The 19589-nt window shown below is 39.7% G+C and overlaps 1 protein-coding gene across 1 annotated transcript in view; it reads right to left on the reverse strand.

The window, feature by feature from the left end:
- The window catches only part of LOC311077818 (complement C3-like), a 180790-nt gene that overhangs the window by 21719 nt on the left and 139482 nt on the right, over positions 1-19589 (reverse strand). Inside the window, exons 37-39 of the mRNA XM_084106448.1 lie at positions 3027-3132; positions 1220-1309; positions 833-919 (exon numbers count right to left, since the gene is read on the reverse strand). Of these exons, the coding sequence (XP_083962574.1) occupies positions 833-919; positions 1220-1309; positions 3027-3132 (283 nt within the window). The remainder of the gene's footprint in view (positions 1-832; positions 920-1219; positions 1310-3026; positions 3133-19589) is intronic.

Consider the following 19589-nt stretch of genomic DNA (forward strand, 5'->3'; position numbering starts at 1 on the left):
TGAAATCAACTGAAAAGACATGAAATCTCTCTTATTACAAACCAGTTTGACCTTATTTCTGTCATTCATCTACAGAAGATCTTTTTGAGAGTGAACAAATTTTTAGGTGTTGAAGTTTTATTGAAAATGTTTGGTCATCATTATTGTGATCAGTGTTTCCTCTAGTTGGGTGGTTTGACAATTTATATTTTTTTTATGTTAGTTGTTGTCTTTGTAACAGTGTTTACTGAAACACATAATTTGTTGCAAAGGAAACCATAACCTAAGATATGATATATATTTCATAATAAAAAAAAAAAGTTTGACAAATGTCATAACTGACCAAAAGAGGTAACATGTTATTAACATTTTTACCATCAATATTTTTTTTCCAAAGATCAAACATTCTGAATTTTAACTTCTAAATACATTGCGAGAAAATAAACGGAAGACAGACACACAGACACACAGACACAGACACACACACACACACACACACACACACACACTTTTATCTTCAGTTGATTTCATCTCCGGAAGTCAGTTGTAGTTCTTGTGTTTCTCTTTTCTTCAGTGATTCTGCTTGTTATCATCAGGTGTCTTCAATGCTCAATTATCGCTCAATCACTTAATTATCTCATTAACTCTAACACTGCTTCAATGTTACTTTTAACACCCTGCTGGTGGTTCCCATATAAACACCAAGCGGTGTTAAATTTAACACCGGGGAATTTACTGTGCATGTTCATAGAGTTTTAAAACAACATGGGGATTGTGTAAATAATGAATCTTGCATTAATGAAAATATGACAGTCATGACAATGAATTAACAAACATAGCTGAGTGTGTTTACCATAATCCATGCCAGTTTCACAGGATTTAATAATACGCTCATCGTCAACGTTGAGCGTATTATCGTCTTTCTTCTGTGTGCAGTTTCCTGTGTTCAGAGAAGTTAATGTTAATACACACATATTACATTTTACATTTGGCAGACACTTTTATCCAAAGCGACTAACATTGCATTTCAAGGTACACATTTACATTCTTATCAGTTCTTGCTTTCCCTGGGAATAGAACCCATGACCTTGGCGTTGCAAGCGCCAACGCTCTACTGTTTGAGCAACAGGAAAGCTATGACAGGATATACAGTTGTTAAATTATAAGCAGGGAACAAAATCAAATACTACAACACTTCAGGATATGGTCACTTCATACTATTATGTGTGTGTGATAATACCTTCTGCACACTGGCACAAATCTCCCTTACACAGTCTGTATATAGCGCCATCTGCCCTTTCAGGGTGGTAGAACTTTGTACAGCGATGGTCTGAAAGAAACAGCACACAGGTTTAATGCAGGGAAGTCAATTAAAGGGATAGTTCGCCCAAAAATGATATTTAAGCCATGATTTACTCACCCTCAAGCCGTTCGAGATGCATATGTCAATCTTTTTTCAGACGAACACGGTCGACGCGCGTTCACGGAGATGGATGCTGGAGTATGACGTATGACGTAGCGTGAGCAGAGCAAAACAAAACTCTACGTTCGTTCTACGTCACGACGCTTCCTACACTACGTCATACGTCATACTCCAGCATCCATCTCCGTGAACGCGCGTCGACCGCTACCGGAAGCCAGTTATTTTCGTTTATAAAGTTTTAAATATGTATATTTTTACGACAAAAACGCACGGATTACCCTCAGAAGGCCTTTGTTTATCCCCCTGGAGCCGGATGGATTATTTTTGTGAAGGATGCGCGCACATTTTGGGACTTCAACGAGGTGAGCCCCATTGCTTCACATTATAACCACTGAAAGGTCTAAGACATTTTCTAAAATAACTGAAAATGTGTTCGTCTGAAAAAAGATTGACATATGCATCTCGAACGGCTTGAGGGTGAGTAAATCATGGCTTAAATATCATTTTTGGGCGAACTATCCCTTTAATTAAAATCACTACAGTACATAATTTCAAGAAATATTATATAACAATATCTGCAGAGAAAAGCCCAAAAAAAATATAATCTGAAAACATTATTGTGGCAGATGAGTGAATAAGGGGACCTATTATGTTTTTTATATTTTACCTTTCCTTAATAAAACTGTTTGCGTGTGTAAACAATCTACAAAGTAACAAAGCACAAATTGCACACCAAAGGTAGTTAACTGCTGCACCCAGTCAACACGCTGATCTCACAGTGATCTCTCCATATGATCACAATGTGAGCTCACAGTGAGCTAAAAGTGTAACCGCACAGTGCACTCACTGTGTACTCATATTATGGCCACAATGTGAGTCAGAGTCACTCCAGCTAGAAATGTTATTGGACATGGACTCCAGCATCGCTCAGTTGTCATTTTGGTTGAGAAGATCAGTTGATGTTAGCTACTTTCTCTTTTAGAAAGTCATGTGTGTTATTGATTTTTATTAGTGATTATAGTAATGTTCTTATAGCATGACTTTCAACACTGTTTAAATAAGAAAATCTATATAATATTAAAACAAACCTAAACATATTGAACAACTGTTTCACTTAACTGTTTCAGACATATTCAAACCTCAAGAATTAGCGTGTGAATCTCAATAACGGTGACATGCTTCATGCTGCAATGCATTCTGGGAGCCACTGATAACTTTTGAATGATGCATCCAGAATCAGAGGTATAGTCCAGGGGTCAGAAAGTAAAAGTCCTGCCATATGTTTATTCGGAATAAACGTTCCGGACTTTTACTTTCTGACCCCGGACTATACACCTCTGCTCTTGGCTGACATATGGCATTGCTATGGCCTACTTGTGGCCCAGATCTGGCAAACAGGAGCGGTCCGCCCAAGGGCTGTCATTCCACACTGCATGTGGGCCAGATCATCTTTCCACGTGTGCCAGATGTGGGCCGGATCTGGGCCGAAACAATATTGCTATGTTGGATACCATAAAGGGTTAAATACTTAATGGCACTAAATTAAAATGTTAATTTGAGAGGTTCAGTTTAATTGTTTTTATAGACTAAAAGAATAGTGTGTGTACGTGCATTAATATCTTACCTGGTGAGTAATATTCATATATTGTGACAGCAGAAGGTTGAAGCATACCCACATTTAACATCTTGTGCATTTTGAAGGCAAGTGTTTCTCTATCTTTATGAGAAACCTAACGAGGCAAAAACAAATCAAAGCAAAATACATGGTATTAAATATCATATTGTACACTGGAAACTGCCCACGTCAACATTTGCACAAGAAACAAATACATAAAAATAAAATAAAATAAAATAAAAAAAAGTGGTCAAAATAAATAGTTATTATATTTGCCAATGAATTGCAATTGGTTTCTTTATAGTATAGTTATACTTTATAGTATATAGTTATAATTATAGTCGTAGTCATAGGCTAGATCTTCAATTTGCACATTTACTTCTGCTTGAAGTATCATGTGAAATATCCCAGATAGCAATTACGTTTGGGCCACATGTGGGTATTATCTGGCACATATGGCCTAGATGTGGCGTGGCTGAACAGATATGGGCCTAATTGTAGCCATATTTGTTTTGCCATAACTTTAAAATCTGCGGGAAATGCTCTCTTGGTTCACAACTGATTTTGAGGTATATGGCCCAGATAACAACGAACACATGAGAACCATATGTGGTTGAGCTATGGCACACAGTGAGAAACACCGACTTGTGGTAAACATTTGGCTTATACGTGGAAAAACACAGGAATCCTGAAATCAAGTGCGGCAAACATCCGCCGTTCCACACCTCAGGTTGCTATGCATCTTCCCTCCTATTGGTAGAGAGACTACGGCGCAAATTTAACTGCGACGCTGGGCAGCTGACGCCATTTACTCTGCTTTCCTCACAACTGTGTACATTCAGGTAAGTGATGTTTTGGCATCAAGTCATATAATTGAAATATACAGCATTATGTGTCAATATTGCATGTTATTATGCATTTAGTTATTCGTTTCATCGAGGAAGGTGTAGCGTTTATACGCCCACGTATAAATATAATTAATTATTATTCATAACGGATTATGATCAATAATTAATATTTTAATTATTTTCAGAATTTACTGTAGCAGAATCAATAGTATGATCATTTTATCAGTTCATCCAATGAACAGAAAGCATAAACAATTATTAACTCTAGGAAATATAATATCTTCCTGGCCAAGAAAGAATAATCCCCAGCTAACAATAAATTAAGAAATAATCACGGGTAAAAGCATCGGTAACTTAGATCAGAAGTTTAAGACATTAAATTTCGTAAGCACATAACACAAGTAATACTTCTCTTTAAAATACAAACATGATTTTATTGATTATTCTAACACATAAAACTAATATCTAACACAAACACACGTGCACGCATACACACACATTCATACAGGTTGCTGAAGAAAGAGAGTGAGAAAGAAAGAGTTTGAAAAAAATGAGTTTAAGAGTGAGATGATGAAATCTCAAGATTCTATGCACTTAGAAGACATAACCTGAACGAACCATCAAGCATTAATTCAACCCTTCTGTCGTTTTAGGCAGGTTATTAAATTTATATCAATGCACCAGTTCAGTTTTAGTCTGGAGGTACTTGCGTCTTTGCGTTCCTTTTTTGGGAATTCCCTTCGTTGCGTAAAAGGGGGTTTCCCCGGGTTCGTTGGCTGGTCTCCTCGTGCCTGGATAGATGTCTGTGGCGTGGATGTCGGATGGTTGAAAAAGTCTTTGAAGTTGAAAGCGTGCGTTGCAGCCGTGAATCGTGGACCGAAACTTTGCAGCAAAACTTAACTTAAAACCGAGACTTTCAATCGGAAAAGGAAAATAACACAAAGAAAGAAATAAAATGAGATACGGAGAGTAGTTAGATGACTGAAAATGAATCTAACCCATCTGATCAAATCAAATCAAATCAAGTATATTTGTATAGCGCTTTTCAAAATACAGATTGTATCAAAGCAGCTTCACAGTATTAAAATAAAATAATACAACAAAGTTTGTTTCTAGTGGAATTTATTGATTGATAGAATAAAATTAAATATCCCCAAAATATCCCCAACTGAGCAAGCCAAAGGCAACAGTGGCAAGGAACCGAAAAAACTCCATCAAACGGCCTAATGGTGTCCTAAAACTCCATCAGGTGACCTAATGGAGAAAAAAAAAACCTTGGGAGAACCCAGGCTCAGTCGGGGGCCAGTTCTCCTCTGGCATTTATGAACTAGAGGCCGGATTGTAGTTTGAAACTGTGAGATTAACAATATTATATGAATGCCTGGCTGAAAAGATGCGTCTTTAATCTAGTTTTAAACTGGGAGAGTGAGTCCGAGCAACGAACAGTATCAGGAAGGCTATTCCAGAGTTTTGGAGCCAAATGTGAAAATGCTCTCCCTCCTTTGGTTGATCTGGATATCCTAGGTATGACCAAAAGCCTTGAATTTATTGATCTTAAAGAGCGCGATGGATTATAGGGTGATAGAAGATCCGCTAAATAGACTGGAGCTAAGCCGTTTAGGGCTTTATAAGTCAGTAGCAATACCTTGTAATTAAAACAGAACTTTATAGGTAGCCAATGTAGTGATGATAAAATCGGTGTTATATGATCATATTTTCTTGATCTAGTAAGAACTCTAGCGGCTGCATTTTGGACTAACTGTAGCTTGGTTATTGAGGATGCAGGACAACCGGCCAACAAAGCATTACAGTAATCTAGTCTTGAGGTCATGAATGCATGAACTAACTTTTCTGCATCAGAAACTGATAGCATATTACGTAGCTTAGCAATGTTTCTAAGGTGGAAAAAGGCTGTTTTTGTAACATACGAAATATGATTTTCAAAAGACAGGTTGCAGTCTAATATAACACCCAGGTCTTTTACTGTAGAGGATAAAGTAACAGGACATCCTACGATGTCAAAGTTGTATTGTGAGAGGTTCTGTGGGCGGTTTTTTGAACCGATGATTAGTACCTCTGTCTTGTCTGGATTTAATAATAGAAAATTACGCGTCATCCAATCTTTTATATCTTTAACACACTCTGTCAATTTGGATAATTTAGCGTTTTCATCCGGCCGTGATGAAATATATATTTGAGTGTCATCAGCATAACAATGGAAACTAATTCCATGTTTCCTTATAATATTTCCAAGTGGCAGCATATATATTGAGAATAACAGAGGGCCTAACACAGATCCCTGCGGCACTCCATAGTTTACTGGAGTTATGATCGATTTTTTTCCATTTAAATAGACAAAATGGTAGCGGTCAGATAAATATGATCTAAACCAGCTTAATGCTTGTCCTTGAACACCAGTATAATTTTGTAGTCGATCTAAGAGTATTGTGTGATCTATAGTATCGAACGCAGCACTTAGATCCAGTAAAACTAGTATTGAGATACAGCCTTGGTCAGAAGCTAAGAGTAAATCATTTGTGATTTTAACGAGCGCAGTTTCAGTGCTGTGATGCGGCCTGAAACCAGACTGAAACTTTTCATAGATATCATTTTCTTGCAAGAAAGAGCCCAGTTGAGTGGACACAACTTTTTCTAGTATTTTAGACATAAAAGGTAGATTTGAAATGGGTCTATAATTTGCTAGATTATGCGGGTCTAATTGTGGTTTCTTAATGAGAGGTTTTATCACTGCCAGTTTAAATGTTCTTGGAACATGACCTAAAGATAAAGACGAGTTAATAATATTGAGGAGAGGCTCTTCCACTACAGGTAACACTTCCTTCAGTAGTTTAGTTGGTATAGGATCTAATAAACATGCTGTTGTTTTAGATGAAGTGATAAGTTTATTTAACTCTTTTTGTTCTATAGTTGTAAAGCACTGTAATTGTTCTTGCGGGGGGATAATTGAGGCTGAATTATAAGGTGCGATTGAGGATTGAACGTTTACAATTGTGGTTCTGATGTTTTCTATTTTCTCAGTGAAGAAGTTCATGAAATCATTACTACTAAACTGTAACGGGATATTTTGTTCGGGTGACGTCTGTTTATTTGTTAGTCTAGCCACGGTGTTAAATAAAAACCTAGGATTGTTTTGGTTGTTTTCTATTAGTTTGTGGAGGTGCTCAGCCCTGGCCGCTTTTAGGGCCTTTTTATAACGTGACATACTGTCTTTCCACGCGATTCTAAAGACCTCTAAATTAGTTTGTTTCCATTTACGCTCTAAATTACGGGTTTCTCTCTTTAGAACATGCGTAGTATTATTGTACCATGGTGCTTTAATTTTCTCTGTGACCTTTTTTAATCTAACGGGTGCAACAACATCCAATGTTCTAGAGAGAATGGTGCTCATAGTGCTAGTTAGTTCTTCTAGTTCATCTGTTTGTTTGGGTTCAGGCAGCAGCTGAGACAGATCAGACAAGCAACTCGAGAAATTATCTATGGTGGATGGAAGGATTGATCTGCCTGGTCGAAAACGTGGCGCCGCATGACATATTACAGCAGTACGTAATATGCAAGTTACCAAGTAATGGTCAGTGACATCATCACTTTGTGGAATGATATCTATATCGGTTGGATCGGTTCCATATGATATAATTAAATCGAGTGTGTGATTAAGACGATGAGTTGGTCCGGTGACGTTTTGTTTGACCCCAAATGAATTTAATAAATCTATAAACGCAGTCCCTAACGCATCATTTGGATTATCTACGTGTATGTTAAAATCTCCAACAATTAATGCTTTATCTACATTGACCAATAGATCTGAGAGAAAATCTGCAAACTCTTTTAGGAAATCAGCGTAAGGCCCAGGCGGTCTATATACGGTAGCCAAGGCTAGAGATAATATGGATTTTTTTCTAACATCTAAGAGCGTAACATTTAGTACAAGTATTTCAAACGAAATAAACTTATAACCCGTTTTCTGAGTAACATTGAGAATATCTCTATAGACCGCTGCAACACCGCCGCCACGACCAATCAGACGGGGTTCGTGCTTATAGGAGTATCCAGATGGAGTAGACTCATTTAGACCGAAATAATCATTAGGTTTAAGCCAAGTTTCAGTAAGGCAAAGCACATCGAAGCTATTATCCGTGACTATTTCATTTACAATAACTGCCTTAGGTGTGAGTGATCTAATGTTTAGAAGACCTAGCTTTAGAAATTGTTTTTGGTTACTAATAGCAACATTTTCTGGTTTAATAACAATTAGATTTTTTCTAGATCCTGCAGTAGAATTATTATTTGTTCTCACTAAACGAGGAATAGACACAGTTTCTATGCAATGTTCTACACTATTTATATCAGTTAATTTGGTGCAGCAGAGACTATGATTTGAACTTTTGGTTACTAGTCAAAAGGTATTTAACATTTTGGAGATGTTATCCGACAGAAGATCCGATCCGAATCTGCTTGGGTGTAAGCCATCAGCACGGTAAAGCCTAGGACGCTCCCAAAACAGATTCCAATTATTTACAAAGAGCAGTTTCTGCTCATTGCACCATGACATTAACCATTCATTTAGCGCGAATAATCTACTAAACTTTTCATGACCTAGTCGGTACGTGGGAAGCGGTCCTGACACAATGATCGTTATATCAGGCGATGTGCTGCGTACCGTATCGATCAGATTCCTGAAGTCTTTCTTCAGAACCTCTGTCTGTCGCAGCCTGATATCGGCCCCTCCCGCGTGCAGGACCACAGTTCCGACGCGCTCGTTCAGAATCTCGGGAACGTGAGCAGCGATTTCAGAAACACGAGCACCAGGAAAGCAGTGACTATGCACCTTACTTTTATTTAACGTAGCTTGTACGTGTCGAACGATGGAATCACCGATGATCACAGCATCGCGTTCTGTTTCGCGAAGAGGGGAGAAGCGGTTTTGTGTGGATATCTCGAAAACCGGGAGGGTCGGAGAGAGTCTTCTTGGTCTAGACCTGACTCGCGTCTTCCGCTGCGGAAATATCCAGGCTTCGTGGTGGCATGTTGGAGCCGGCGTAAACGAGACCATAGCTGATCGCGGCCTCGACGCTCGTGACCGATGCTGAGTAACGCACGGAGTAGACGAGGTCGGAGTCAGCGGGTTAGTAACGTTGATCACTGATTTGTGTGCATCGGCGCGTGATGTTTCAAGAGCTAACCGCCGGTCTATCAGCTCGGCTTTTCTCACTAAAAGGTCGTGGATCTGTTTCTCAACAGCTTCCAGCTCAGACTGCAACGCGTGTAGCTCAAATGTGTCCTCACCTGCACCAAAAGGTAGACTACTTACATCTGATATATTCGCCATTTTAACAGATGGACAGTAAGTTAAGTTAGCAACGACGCTACCAGTGATGCTATCAATATTAATACTAATTTATGACTGAAGTCTTGGATATAATCCGTCTTTTTAGTGGTACCGGTGTAGAGTAGACGCACGATAGGCGAAAAAATGTTTGTTTGTAAGTGAGTGTGGAGAAGACGCGTTCAGCCGTGATCCACAGGAGTAACCTATAAGAGTATCCGACGTTGGATCACTAATAGGCTTGAGACGCGTCTGCTCAACAGTCCGCGTTGTAACTATGAGGTGAGGAAAAATAGAAAATGTTCGTTGTAAGTGAGTTTAAAGAGAAATCAAGAATTATAAATCAATCGATGGAGCTCCAAAGACAACAACGCGTTCAGACGCGACGCATTCCTTAATTCGGGTTGGTCTGCTCCTCAGTTACATGGTTACTAGTCTGGTTTAGATCTTCATCTTTTTCTGCCCATCTCTCTTGAGAGTGATAGCAGAGCGTTTCTTGAGGGTCAACCCAGAGAGCGAGAGCACAGAGAGAGAGAGCTTTGTTTTGTGTCTAAGATTTTAAACTCAAAGTTTGTCCCCCCTCCTGAAGAGATCGGACCAATTAGACACTGGCTTTGTTTGTCTCATCGTAAATCATGCATTATCTGGGATCTCCTTACTTTCCAAGCTCTAGCAGAGAGTGCAGAGGCCACAGTTTAGACATCATTACTATTATAAGAATACGAAACATTTTACACAGATTTCAATCAAGCCATCTTTTGAATCACGAGCATACGATCATACTGATATGAAACACAACACACTTTCATTCAAACATCTAACAGTTATAACCATTAAATGACTTACATGGGATTTACGCTTATTAAAAATGCATATAATTGGTAGAACGACGTAGGATTATGTAGTTGCATGATGTTTCATTATAAGTCCATCGGAAATTGTTCTTGAATGATTTTATGTATAGTTATAGGTAAAACCTCAGTTCTGTGGTTTGAAAAGATTTTACACCCTGGGGTCATTCAGAGGTCCTTAAGACAGATGGGGTCTGTTTTGTCCATTTCTCATGGGACCTTGGTCTCGGTCATTCTCTTAACCCATCAGTGTTCGGCCACAAAGCTAGCATTGACCAGTTATTTTGTTAGTGCTGGGGGGCTCTTTTAAATAGCCAGACTGGTCGGCGCCTGAACCCCATGACAAGATGGACGAGGATACGAAGTCCTGACCAAATCTTCCCCTTTGTTCGGCAGGAAGTGGAAAGTTTGAATTAATTTTCTGGAAGAAGATTAGTTTGTGGTTGGTTCCTTCTCATTGTCGCTACAAAGGGGTTGAACAAGCTAATATTTTCCTCAGTTTACTGCTATAACTTACAATAAAGTTTAATGTAGGCTATAGCAGTTCGCTGGTTTGCCGTTTTAAATTAAGATGTTTTTGTTTATAAATCAACAGCACACTGTCGTACACATATAAAATAGTATAGTTTGTCATGTGTAGTAGCCTATTTGTGAAGTAAGGCGACGCGGTCCAATGTCGGTATACTGTTTGTCAAAAAACCTAAATCCTAATTTGTGTTCACAATCATTCCGTTTATTATTAGGGCCCGAGCACCGATGGTGTGAGGACCCTATTGTTTTTGCTCCGTTTATTAGGGCCCAAGCCCTGAAAGGGCGAAGGCCCTATTGTTTTCGGTAGGATTATTAGGGCCCAAGCCCTGAAAGGGCGAAGGCCCTATTGTTTTCGGTAGGATTATTAGGGCCCAAGCCCTGAAAGGGCGAAGGCCCTATTGTTTTCGTTAGGATTATTTTTATTATTAGGGCACAAGCCCTGAAAGGGCGAAGGCCCTATTGTTTTCGGTAGGATTATTTGTTATTATTATTTTTTCCTACTTCTCGGGCACTTTTGGGGCCCTTAACGTGCTTGAAAACTCTTGAAACTTTGCACACAAGTCAGAACCCGCGGCCATCAGGGCCGGGCTGAAGCTGGTACCCGGGCGTGGCAGGGGGGCTCGACAGCGCACCCTTGAACGGGGTCCGAAATCTTGGTCCATATATCAAACACGCTTGCATGCATTTATATGAAACTCGGTACACATATAGATCTCATCGGGCCGAACAACTTCCGCACTCTAAGTTATTAGCTCCGCCCAACAGGAAGTCAACTATTATGGGTTGTTTGAAAAACGCATCCTCTGGAATTTGAAATACTCCTCCTAGAAAATTCGTCCAATCGCAACCAAACTCGGTCAGCATGAAGACAAGACATTGAGGATGCTAAATTGCAGACAGATTTTTGATATCTCAAACGGTTTGGCCGCGGGGAGGAAACGAATTTATGGCGAGAAAAGAGAAACACGAAGTAGTATAACTTCTGCATACATTAACTGATCTTGATGAAACTTCAACAGTGTGTTCGTGGTAAGAGGCCGATCAGATGGATGTAACTATTGTGAGTCAAAGTTATAGCGCCACCAACTGGCAGCAGGAAGTGTGTCAATTTCAAAATGTTTTTGACAAAAGTGGGGGGGTTAGTTTTACCCACAATTACAAAAATCAGTACGTATATTGTTCTCATCGAGCCGGACAATTTTCTAATTTACAGTTATTAGCTCCGACCAACAGGAAGTCAGATATTTTGGTTTGAATGTGGATTTTTTTGCAAAATCATCCTCTGAATTTTTACCCACTCCTCTTAAGTGGTTTATTTTATTACCACCAAACTTTTTCAACATGATGAAAATACATTAAAGATGCTAAATTGTGAACAGATAATAAATATCTCAAACGGTTTTGCTATGGCGAGGGATTAAAGTAATGTCAAAAAAGGAAACACTAAAAGCCTCATATCTTCTAAAATTGTAATTATACACCATTTATTTCTATATAAAATTATACAAATATTAGAACTAAACCCATTTTATTCTGTTTTTGCAATTCAAGAAGTATGAAAAAGTTAAAAACAGGCTATTTAGTGCAAACATAGGGCTATACTGCCCTCTTGTGTCCAAAAGGATATCAAAATAGTATATAAAACATTTTACTAGGTAGGCCTATATTGTATTTAAATATAAATTTATTAGGTATATGACTGTGAGGATATTTTCCCATCGGTTAATCGACGTGTGACACGAGCGGGTGCTTTTAAATCGCTAATATAAAAGTGAAAGTAAAGACGTCCGCACGGACATTGATAATGGTGCACACACGTTGGAAAGAATGATACTTTTAAACATAACACTAAACCGCCATTAGGTGTCGCCAGGCGACCGTCTTAATGAGCGAGTCATTAATTAATTCGTTCAAACGATTCGTTCAAATGACTGAGTCATTCATGATTGAGAGACAGATGTTTATGGATTGATCATTGAATCTTTGAGTCAACCGATTCGTTCAAAATGCCGAATCATTCAGTAATGAGAAAACAAGTTGCTGTGAGATGCGCGATGGTTCTGCTGTGATCTTGGTTTAACTATTTTTGCTGCTGAAACAGAACAAAAACAGTCAATATTGCATCTAAAATGTAAGTGACTTAATTGTAACTGTTTATTAACCTGTTGATGAAATCAATGTCACAGTTTCAATCGTGATTGTATTCAGGAAACATAGCCTACTCGTCAAGTGAGGTTGCTTAAGTCTATCATATGTTATAAAATATATAAAAACTCCATATTTGTAATTTTTATAGTCAGTATGTTGTTAACTGGGTTTCTTTTTTGTGTGCTGCGCTCATTTGTTTACATTTCTCCTGGAGAAGCTGCACGAGCCTCAGCAGCGCAACCTTGTTACCGTTGATCAGTAATACATTTATTATCAACTGTTGATTGCAACTTAAAATGAATGTAATAAAATTTGAATAATCTCTCGTTTTAGCGATTCCCAAGTTATTTTTTGTCATTGACGTTCTAATCAGGCTACTATGGTCGGGCAAGCTAAATTCTCTTTCAGGTAGGCCTATTGTATATATATAAATATATTAAGGATGTGACTGTGGGAAAATTTTCCCACCGGTTAATCGACGTGTGACACTGCTGGGGGCTTTTAAATCGCTAACTTAAAGTAAAATACAGACGTCTGCACAGACTTAAATAATGGTGCTGAGTAGAGCGAGCATTTTCAATGAATTCCTATGGAAGTAGGAATGAACTAAAAAACGTTCGCTCTGTTCTGCTCGTTCCTCGCCGTGGGCGCGCACAGTTATGAATGCCTGTTAAGCCATGTGAAGTATCAAGAATACATTCACAGTAAGCACCACTCCACTGTGATTTTTCCAAACATATTTTTGCGCGTTTTTGAAGAGGATGATTTTTTCTGTCGATATTGGAACACGAGTGAAGTACAAAGCCTATAATAAAGAATAGATTAGCATTCAAATACATTGCAAATGTTGAAACATTTTGATTCTAATGAGAGGGTTACGTGAGCCCAACACTGCTTAATTTCGTTTTTATTTTTACATTAAATTTAAAGGATTTGTTGTGAAATATTTTGAGTGTATCATAAAATCAGAATAAGGTAAGTCAAGTAATATTTTCTGTCTTTTATATATATATATATATATATATATATATATATATATATATATATGCGAGCAGCGATGAAGGGCCAAAGCCGGCGGCACCGCCACCCCGGTGCCTTTAGGTAACTAAAGGCACCGGGGTTGCGGTGCCACCGGCTTGGGCCCGTAATCGCTGCTCGCAGCTATATTTATTATTTTTTTCTACTTCTCGGGCACTTTTGGGGGCCTTAACATGCTCGAAAACTCTTGAAACTTTGCACACAGGTCAGAACCCGCGGCCATCAGGGCGGGGCTGAAGCTGGTACCCGGGCGTGGCAGGGGGGCTCAACAGCGCCCCCTTGAATGGGGTCCGAAAACTTGGTCCATATATCAAACACGCTTGGATGAATTAATATGAAACTCGGTATACTTATAGATCTCATCGGGCCGAACAACTTCCGCACTCTATGTTATTAGCTCCGCCCAACAGGAAGTCAGCTATTATGCATTGTTTGAAAAACCCATGCTGTGGAATTTAATGTACTCCTCCTACAGAATTCATCCGATCCCCACCAAACTCGGTCAGCGTGAAGTCAAGACATTGAAGATGCTAAATTGCGGACGGATTTTTGATATCTCAAACGGTTTGGCCGTGGAGAGGAAACTAATTTATGGCGAGAAAAGAGAAACAGGAAGTGTGTTATAACTTCTGCATACATTAACTGATCTTGATAAAACTTCAGCAGTGTGTTCGTTTTCAGAGGCCGATCACATTGATGTGACTATTGTGAGTCAAAGTTATAGCGCCACCAACTGGCAGCAGGAAGTTTGTCACTTTCAAAATTCTTTGAAGTCACCCTCTTATGTTTACCCGATTTGCTTCAAACTTTATGTGTATAATGTAGACACACGGCAGATGTAGACCTGTGAAAGGATTATTGATATCTTAGATACTGTTGCCGTGGCAACGCATCAAACTTTAATATTCTTTTCGGATGCGTTTGAGACTCTTAGCATGCTTGAAATTGGATGAAACTCGACGGATACATCCCATTTATTAGCCAGTAGACATGTGAAAAGTTTCAGAAACGGGCGTGGCAGGGGGGCTCAACAGCGCCCCCTTGAACGGGGTCTGAAAACTTGCTCCATATATCAAACACGCTTGCATGTAATAATATGAAACTCGGTACACATATAGATCTCATGGGGCCGAACAACTTCCGCACTCTAAGTTAGTAGCTCCGCCCAACAGGAAGTCGGCTATTATGGGTTGTTTGAAAAACGCATACTGTGGAATTTGATGTACTCCTCCTAGAGAATTCATCCACTCGCCTCCAAACTCGGTCAGCATGAAGTCAAGACATTGAGGATTCTAAATTGCGGATGGATTTTTGATATCTCGAACGGTTTGGCCATGACGAGGACACGAATTTATGGCGAGAAGAGAAACACGAAGTGTTATAACTTCTGCATACATTAACTGATCTTGATGAAACTTCAGCAGTGTGTTCGTGGTAAGAGGCCGGTCAGATGGATGTAACTATTGTGAGTCAAAGTTATAGCGCCACCAACTGGTAGCAGAAAGTGTGTCACTTTCAAAATGCTTTTGACAAAAGTGGGGGGTTACCTTTACCCACAGTTACAAAAATCAGTACACATATTGGTCTCATCGAGCCGGACAACCTTCTAATTTACAGTCATTAGCTCTGAGCAACAGGAAGTCAGATATTTTGGTTTGAATGTGGATTTTTTGGATATGTCAGACTCTGAGTTTTTAGCTACTCCTCCTAAGTGGTTTATTTTATTCACACCAAACTTTTTCAACATGATAAAAATACATTAAAGATATATATATATATATATATATATATATATAAATATAGCTGCGAGCAGCGATGAAGGGCCAAAGCCGGGGGCACCGCCACCCCGGTGCCTTTAGGTAACTAAAGGCACCGGGGTTGCGGTGCCACCGGCTTGGGCCCGTAATCGCTGCTCGCAGCTATATTTATTATTATTATTATTATTATTATTATTATTTTTCTTACGACTATTCAGGCACTTTTAGGGCCCTTAACATGCTCAAAAACTCTTGAAACTTTGCACACAGGTCTGAACCCGCGGCCATCAGGGCCGGGCTGAAGCTGGTACCTGGGCGTGGCAGGGGGGCTCGACAGCGCCCCCTGGAACAGCATCCGAACACTTGTCCATAACTTGGTCCATATATCAAACACACTTGCATGTAATAATATGAAACTCGGTACACATATAGATCTCATTGGGCCGAACAACTTTCGTGCTCTAAGTTTTACGCCAGCCCAACAGGAAGTCGGCTATTAAGGGTTGTTTGTAAACGCATGGTCTGGTATTTGAAACACTTCTCCTAGGGAATTCACCCGATCGCCACCAAACTCGGTGTGCATGAAGTCAAGGCATTGAGGATGAAAAATTGCCAGGGGATTTTTGATATCTCGAACGGTTTGGCCGTGGCGAGGAAACGAATTTATGGCGAATAATGGAAACAGGAAGTGTGTTATAACTCCTGCATACATTAACTGATCTTGATGAAACTTCAGCAGTGTGTTCGTTGTAAGAGGCCGATCACATGGATGTGACTATTGTGAGTCAAAGTTATAGCGCCACCAACTGGCAGCAGGAAGTGTGTCACTTTCAAAATGCTTTGAAATCACCCTCTTATTTTTATCCGATTTGCTTCAAACTTTATGTGTATAATGTAGACACACGGCAGATGTAGACCTGTGAAAGGATTATTGATATCTTAGATACTGTTGCCGTGGCAACGCATCAAACTTTAATATTCTTTTCGGATGCTTTTGAGACTCTTCACATGCTTGAAAATGCATGAAACTCGACAGACACATCACATTTATTAGCCAGTAGACATGTGCAAAGTTTCAGAAATGGGCGTGGTGAGGGGCTCAGTAGCGCCACCTTTAGTCAATAATGGGGGCTTAGTTTTTCCTAGAATCACAAAAATCGGTATGTATATTGTTCTCATCGAGCCGGACAACTTTCTAATTCACAGTCATTAGCTCAGACCATCAGAAAGTCAGATATTTTGGTTTGAATGTGGATTTTCTGGAGAATTTTCTCTCTCTCTCTCTGTCTCTGTGTGTGTGTGTGTGTGTGTGTGTGTGGAGGGGGTGGGGGGGATTTGTCTATTCCATTTAATCTTTGTTTTTCAAGGTTTCAGGGGCTTTTGGGGCCCTTAACATGCTCAAAAACTCTTGAAACTTTGCACACAGGTCAGAGCCCACGGTCATCAGGGCCGGGCTGAAGCTGGTACCCGGGCGTGGCAGGTGGGCTCAACAGCGCCCCCTTGAACACGGTCTGAAAACTTGGTCCATATATCAAAAACTCTTGCATGAATTAATATGAAACTCGGTACACATATAGATCTCATGGGGCCGAACAACTTCCGCACTCTAAGTTATTAGCTCCGCCCAACAGGAAGTCGGCTATTATGGGTTGTTCGGAAAACGCTTGCTGTGGAATGTGAAATACTCCTCCTAGAAAATTCATCCCATCCCCACCAAACTCGGTGTGCATAAAGTCAAGCAAGACATTGAGGATGCTAAATTGCGGACGGATTTTTGATATCTCGAACGGTTTGGCCGTGGCAAGGAAACGAATTTATGGCGAGAAAAGAGAGACACGAAGTGTTATAACTTCTGCATACATTAACTGATCTTGATGAAACTTCAGCAGTGTGTTCGTGGTAAAATGCCGTTCAGATGGATGTAACTATTGTGAGTCAAAGTTATAGCGCCACCAACTGGTAGCAGGAAGTGTGTCACTTTCAACATGCTTTTGACAAAACCCCCCGTTAGTTTAACCAACAGATACAAAAATCAGTACGTATATTGTTCTCATCGAGCCGGACAACTTTCTAATTTACAGTCATTAGCTCTGACCAACAGGAAGTCAGATATTTTGGTTTGAATGTGGATTTATTTGCAAAATCGGCCTCTGTATTTTATATATATATTTTAAAGTGACAAGACAGAGAATATTACTTGTCCAATATATATAATATATATATATATATATATATATATTACATTTATACATATAATATATATATATATATATATATATATATATATATATTTATAAATATAGCTGCGAGCAGCGATGGAGGGCCCAAGCCGGTGACACCGCCACCCCGGTGCCTTTAGTGTAACTAAAGGCACCAGGTTGGCGGTGCCACCGGCTTGGGCCCACAATCGCTGCTCGCAGCTATATTTATTATTATTATTATTATTGTTCTTCAAGGGTTCGGGGGCTTTTGGGGCCCTTAACGTGCTTAAAAACTCATGAAACTTTGCACACAGGTCAGAAGCTGCGGCCATTAGGGCCAGGCTGAAGATGGTACTTGGGCGTGGCAGGGGGGCTCGACAGCGCCCCCTTGAATGGGGTCCGAGTGCGGTCCGAAAACTTGGTTCATATACCAAACACTCTTGCATGAATTAATATGAAACTCGGTACACATATAGATCTTATTGGGCCGAACAACTTTCGTGCTCTAAGTTTTACGCCAGCCCAACAGGAAGTCGGCTATTATGGGTTGTTTGGAAAACGCATGCTGTGGAATTTGATGTACTCCTCCTAGGGAATTCATCCATTCGCCTCCAAACTCGGTGTGCATTAAGTCAAGACATTGAGGGTGATAAATTGCGGACGGATTTTTGATATCTCGAACGGTTTGGCCGTGGCGAGGAAACGAATTTATGGCGAATAATGGAACACAGGAAGTGTATTATAACTTCTGCATACATTGACTGATCTTGATTAAACTTCAGCAGTGTATTTGTTGTAAGAGGCCGATCACATGGATGTGACTATTGTGAGTCAAAGTTATAGCGCCACCAACTGGCAGCAGGAAGTGTGTCACTTTCAAAATGCTTTGAAATCACCCTCTTATGTTTACCTGATTTGCTTCAAACTTTATGTGTATAATGTAGACACACGGCAGATGTAGACCTGTGAAAGGATTAATGATATCTTAGATACTGTTGCCGTGGCAACGCATCAAACTTTAATATTCTTTTCGGATGCGTTTGAGACTCTTAGCATGCTTGAAATTGGATGAAACTCGACAGACACATCACATTTATTAGCCAGTAGACATGTGAAAAGTTTCAGAAACGGGCGTGGCAGGGGGGCTCAACAGCGCCCCCTTGAACGGGGTCTGAAAACTTGGTCCATATATCAAACACGCTTGCATGAAATAAAATGAAACTCGGTACACATATAGATCTCATCGGGCCGAACAACTTTCCCTCTGTCAAGTTTCACGCCAGCCCAACAGGAAGTCGGCTATTATGGGTTGTTTGGAAAACGCTTGCTGTGGAATGTGAAATACTCCTCCTAGAAAATTCATCCCATCCTCACCAAACTCGGTGTGCATGAAGTCAAGACATTGAGGATGCTAAATTGCGGACGGATGTTTGATATCTCGAACGGTTTGGCCGTGGCAAGGAAACGAATTTATGGCGAGAAAAGAGAGACACGAAGTGTTATAACTTCTGCATACATTAACTGATCTTGATGAAACTTCAGCAGTGTGTTCGTGGTAAAATGCCGTTCAGATGGATGTAACTATTGTGAGTCAAAGTTATAGCGCCACCAACTGGTAGCAGGAAGTGTGTCACTTTCAACATGCTTTTGACAAAAGTGGGGGGGTTAGTTTTACCAACAGTTACAAAAATCAGTACATATATTGGTCTCATCGAGCCGGACAAGTTTCTAATTTACAGTCATTAGCTCTGACCAACAGGAAGTCAGATATTTTGGTTTGAATGTGGATTTATTTGCAAAATCGGCCTCTGAATTTTATATATATATATATTTTAAAGTGACAAGACAGAGAAT

Source organism: Abramis brama, assembly GCF_963993115.1.
Source record: "Abramis brama genome assembly, chromosome: 2".
Lineage (NCBI taxonomy): Eukaryota > Metazoa > Chordata > Actinopteri > Cypriniformes > Leuciscidae > Abramis > Abramis brama.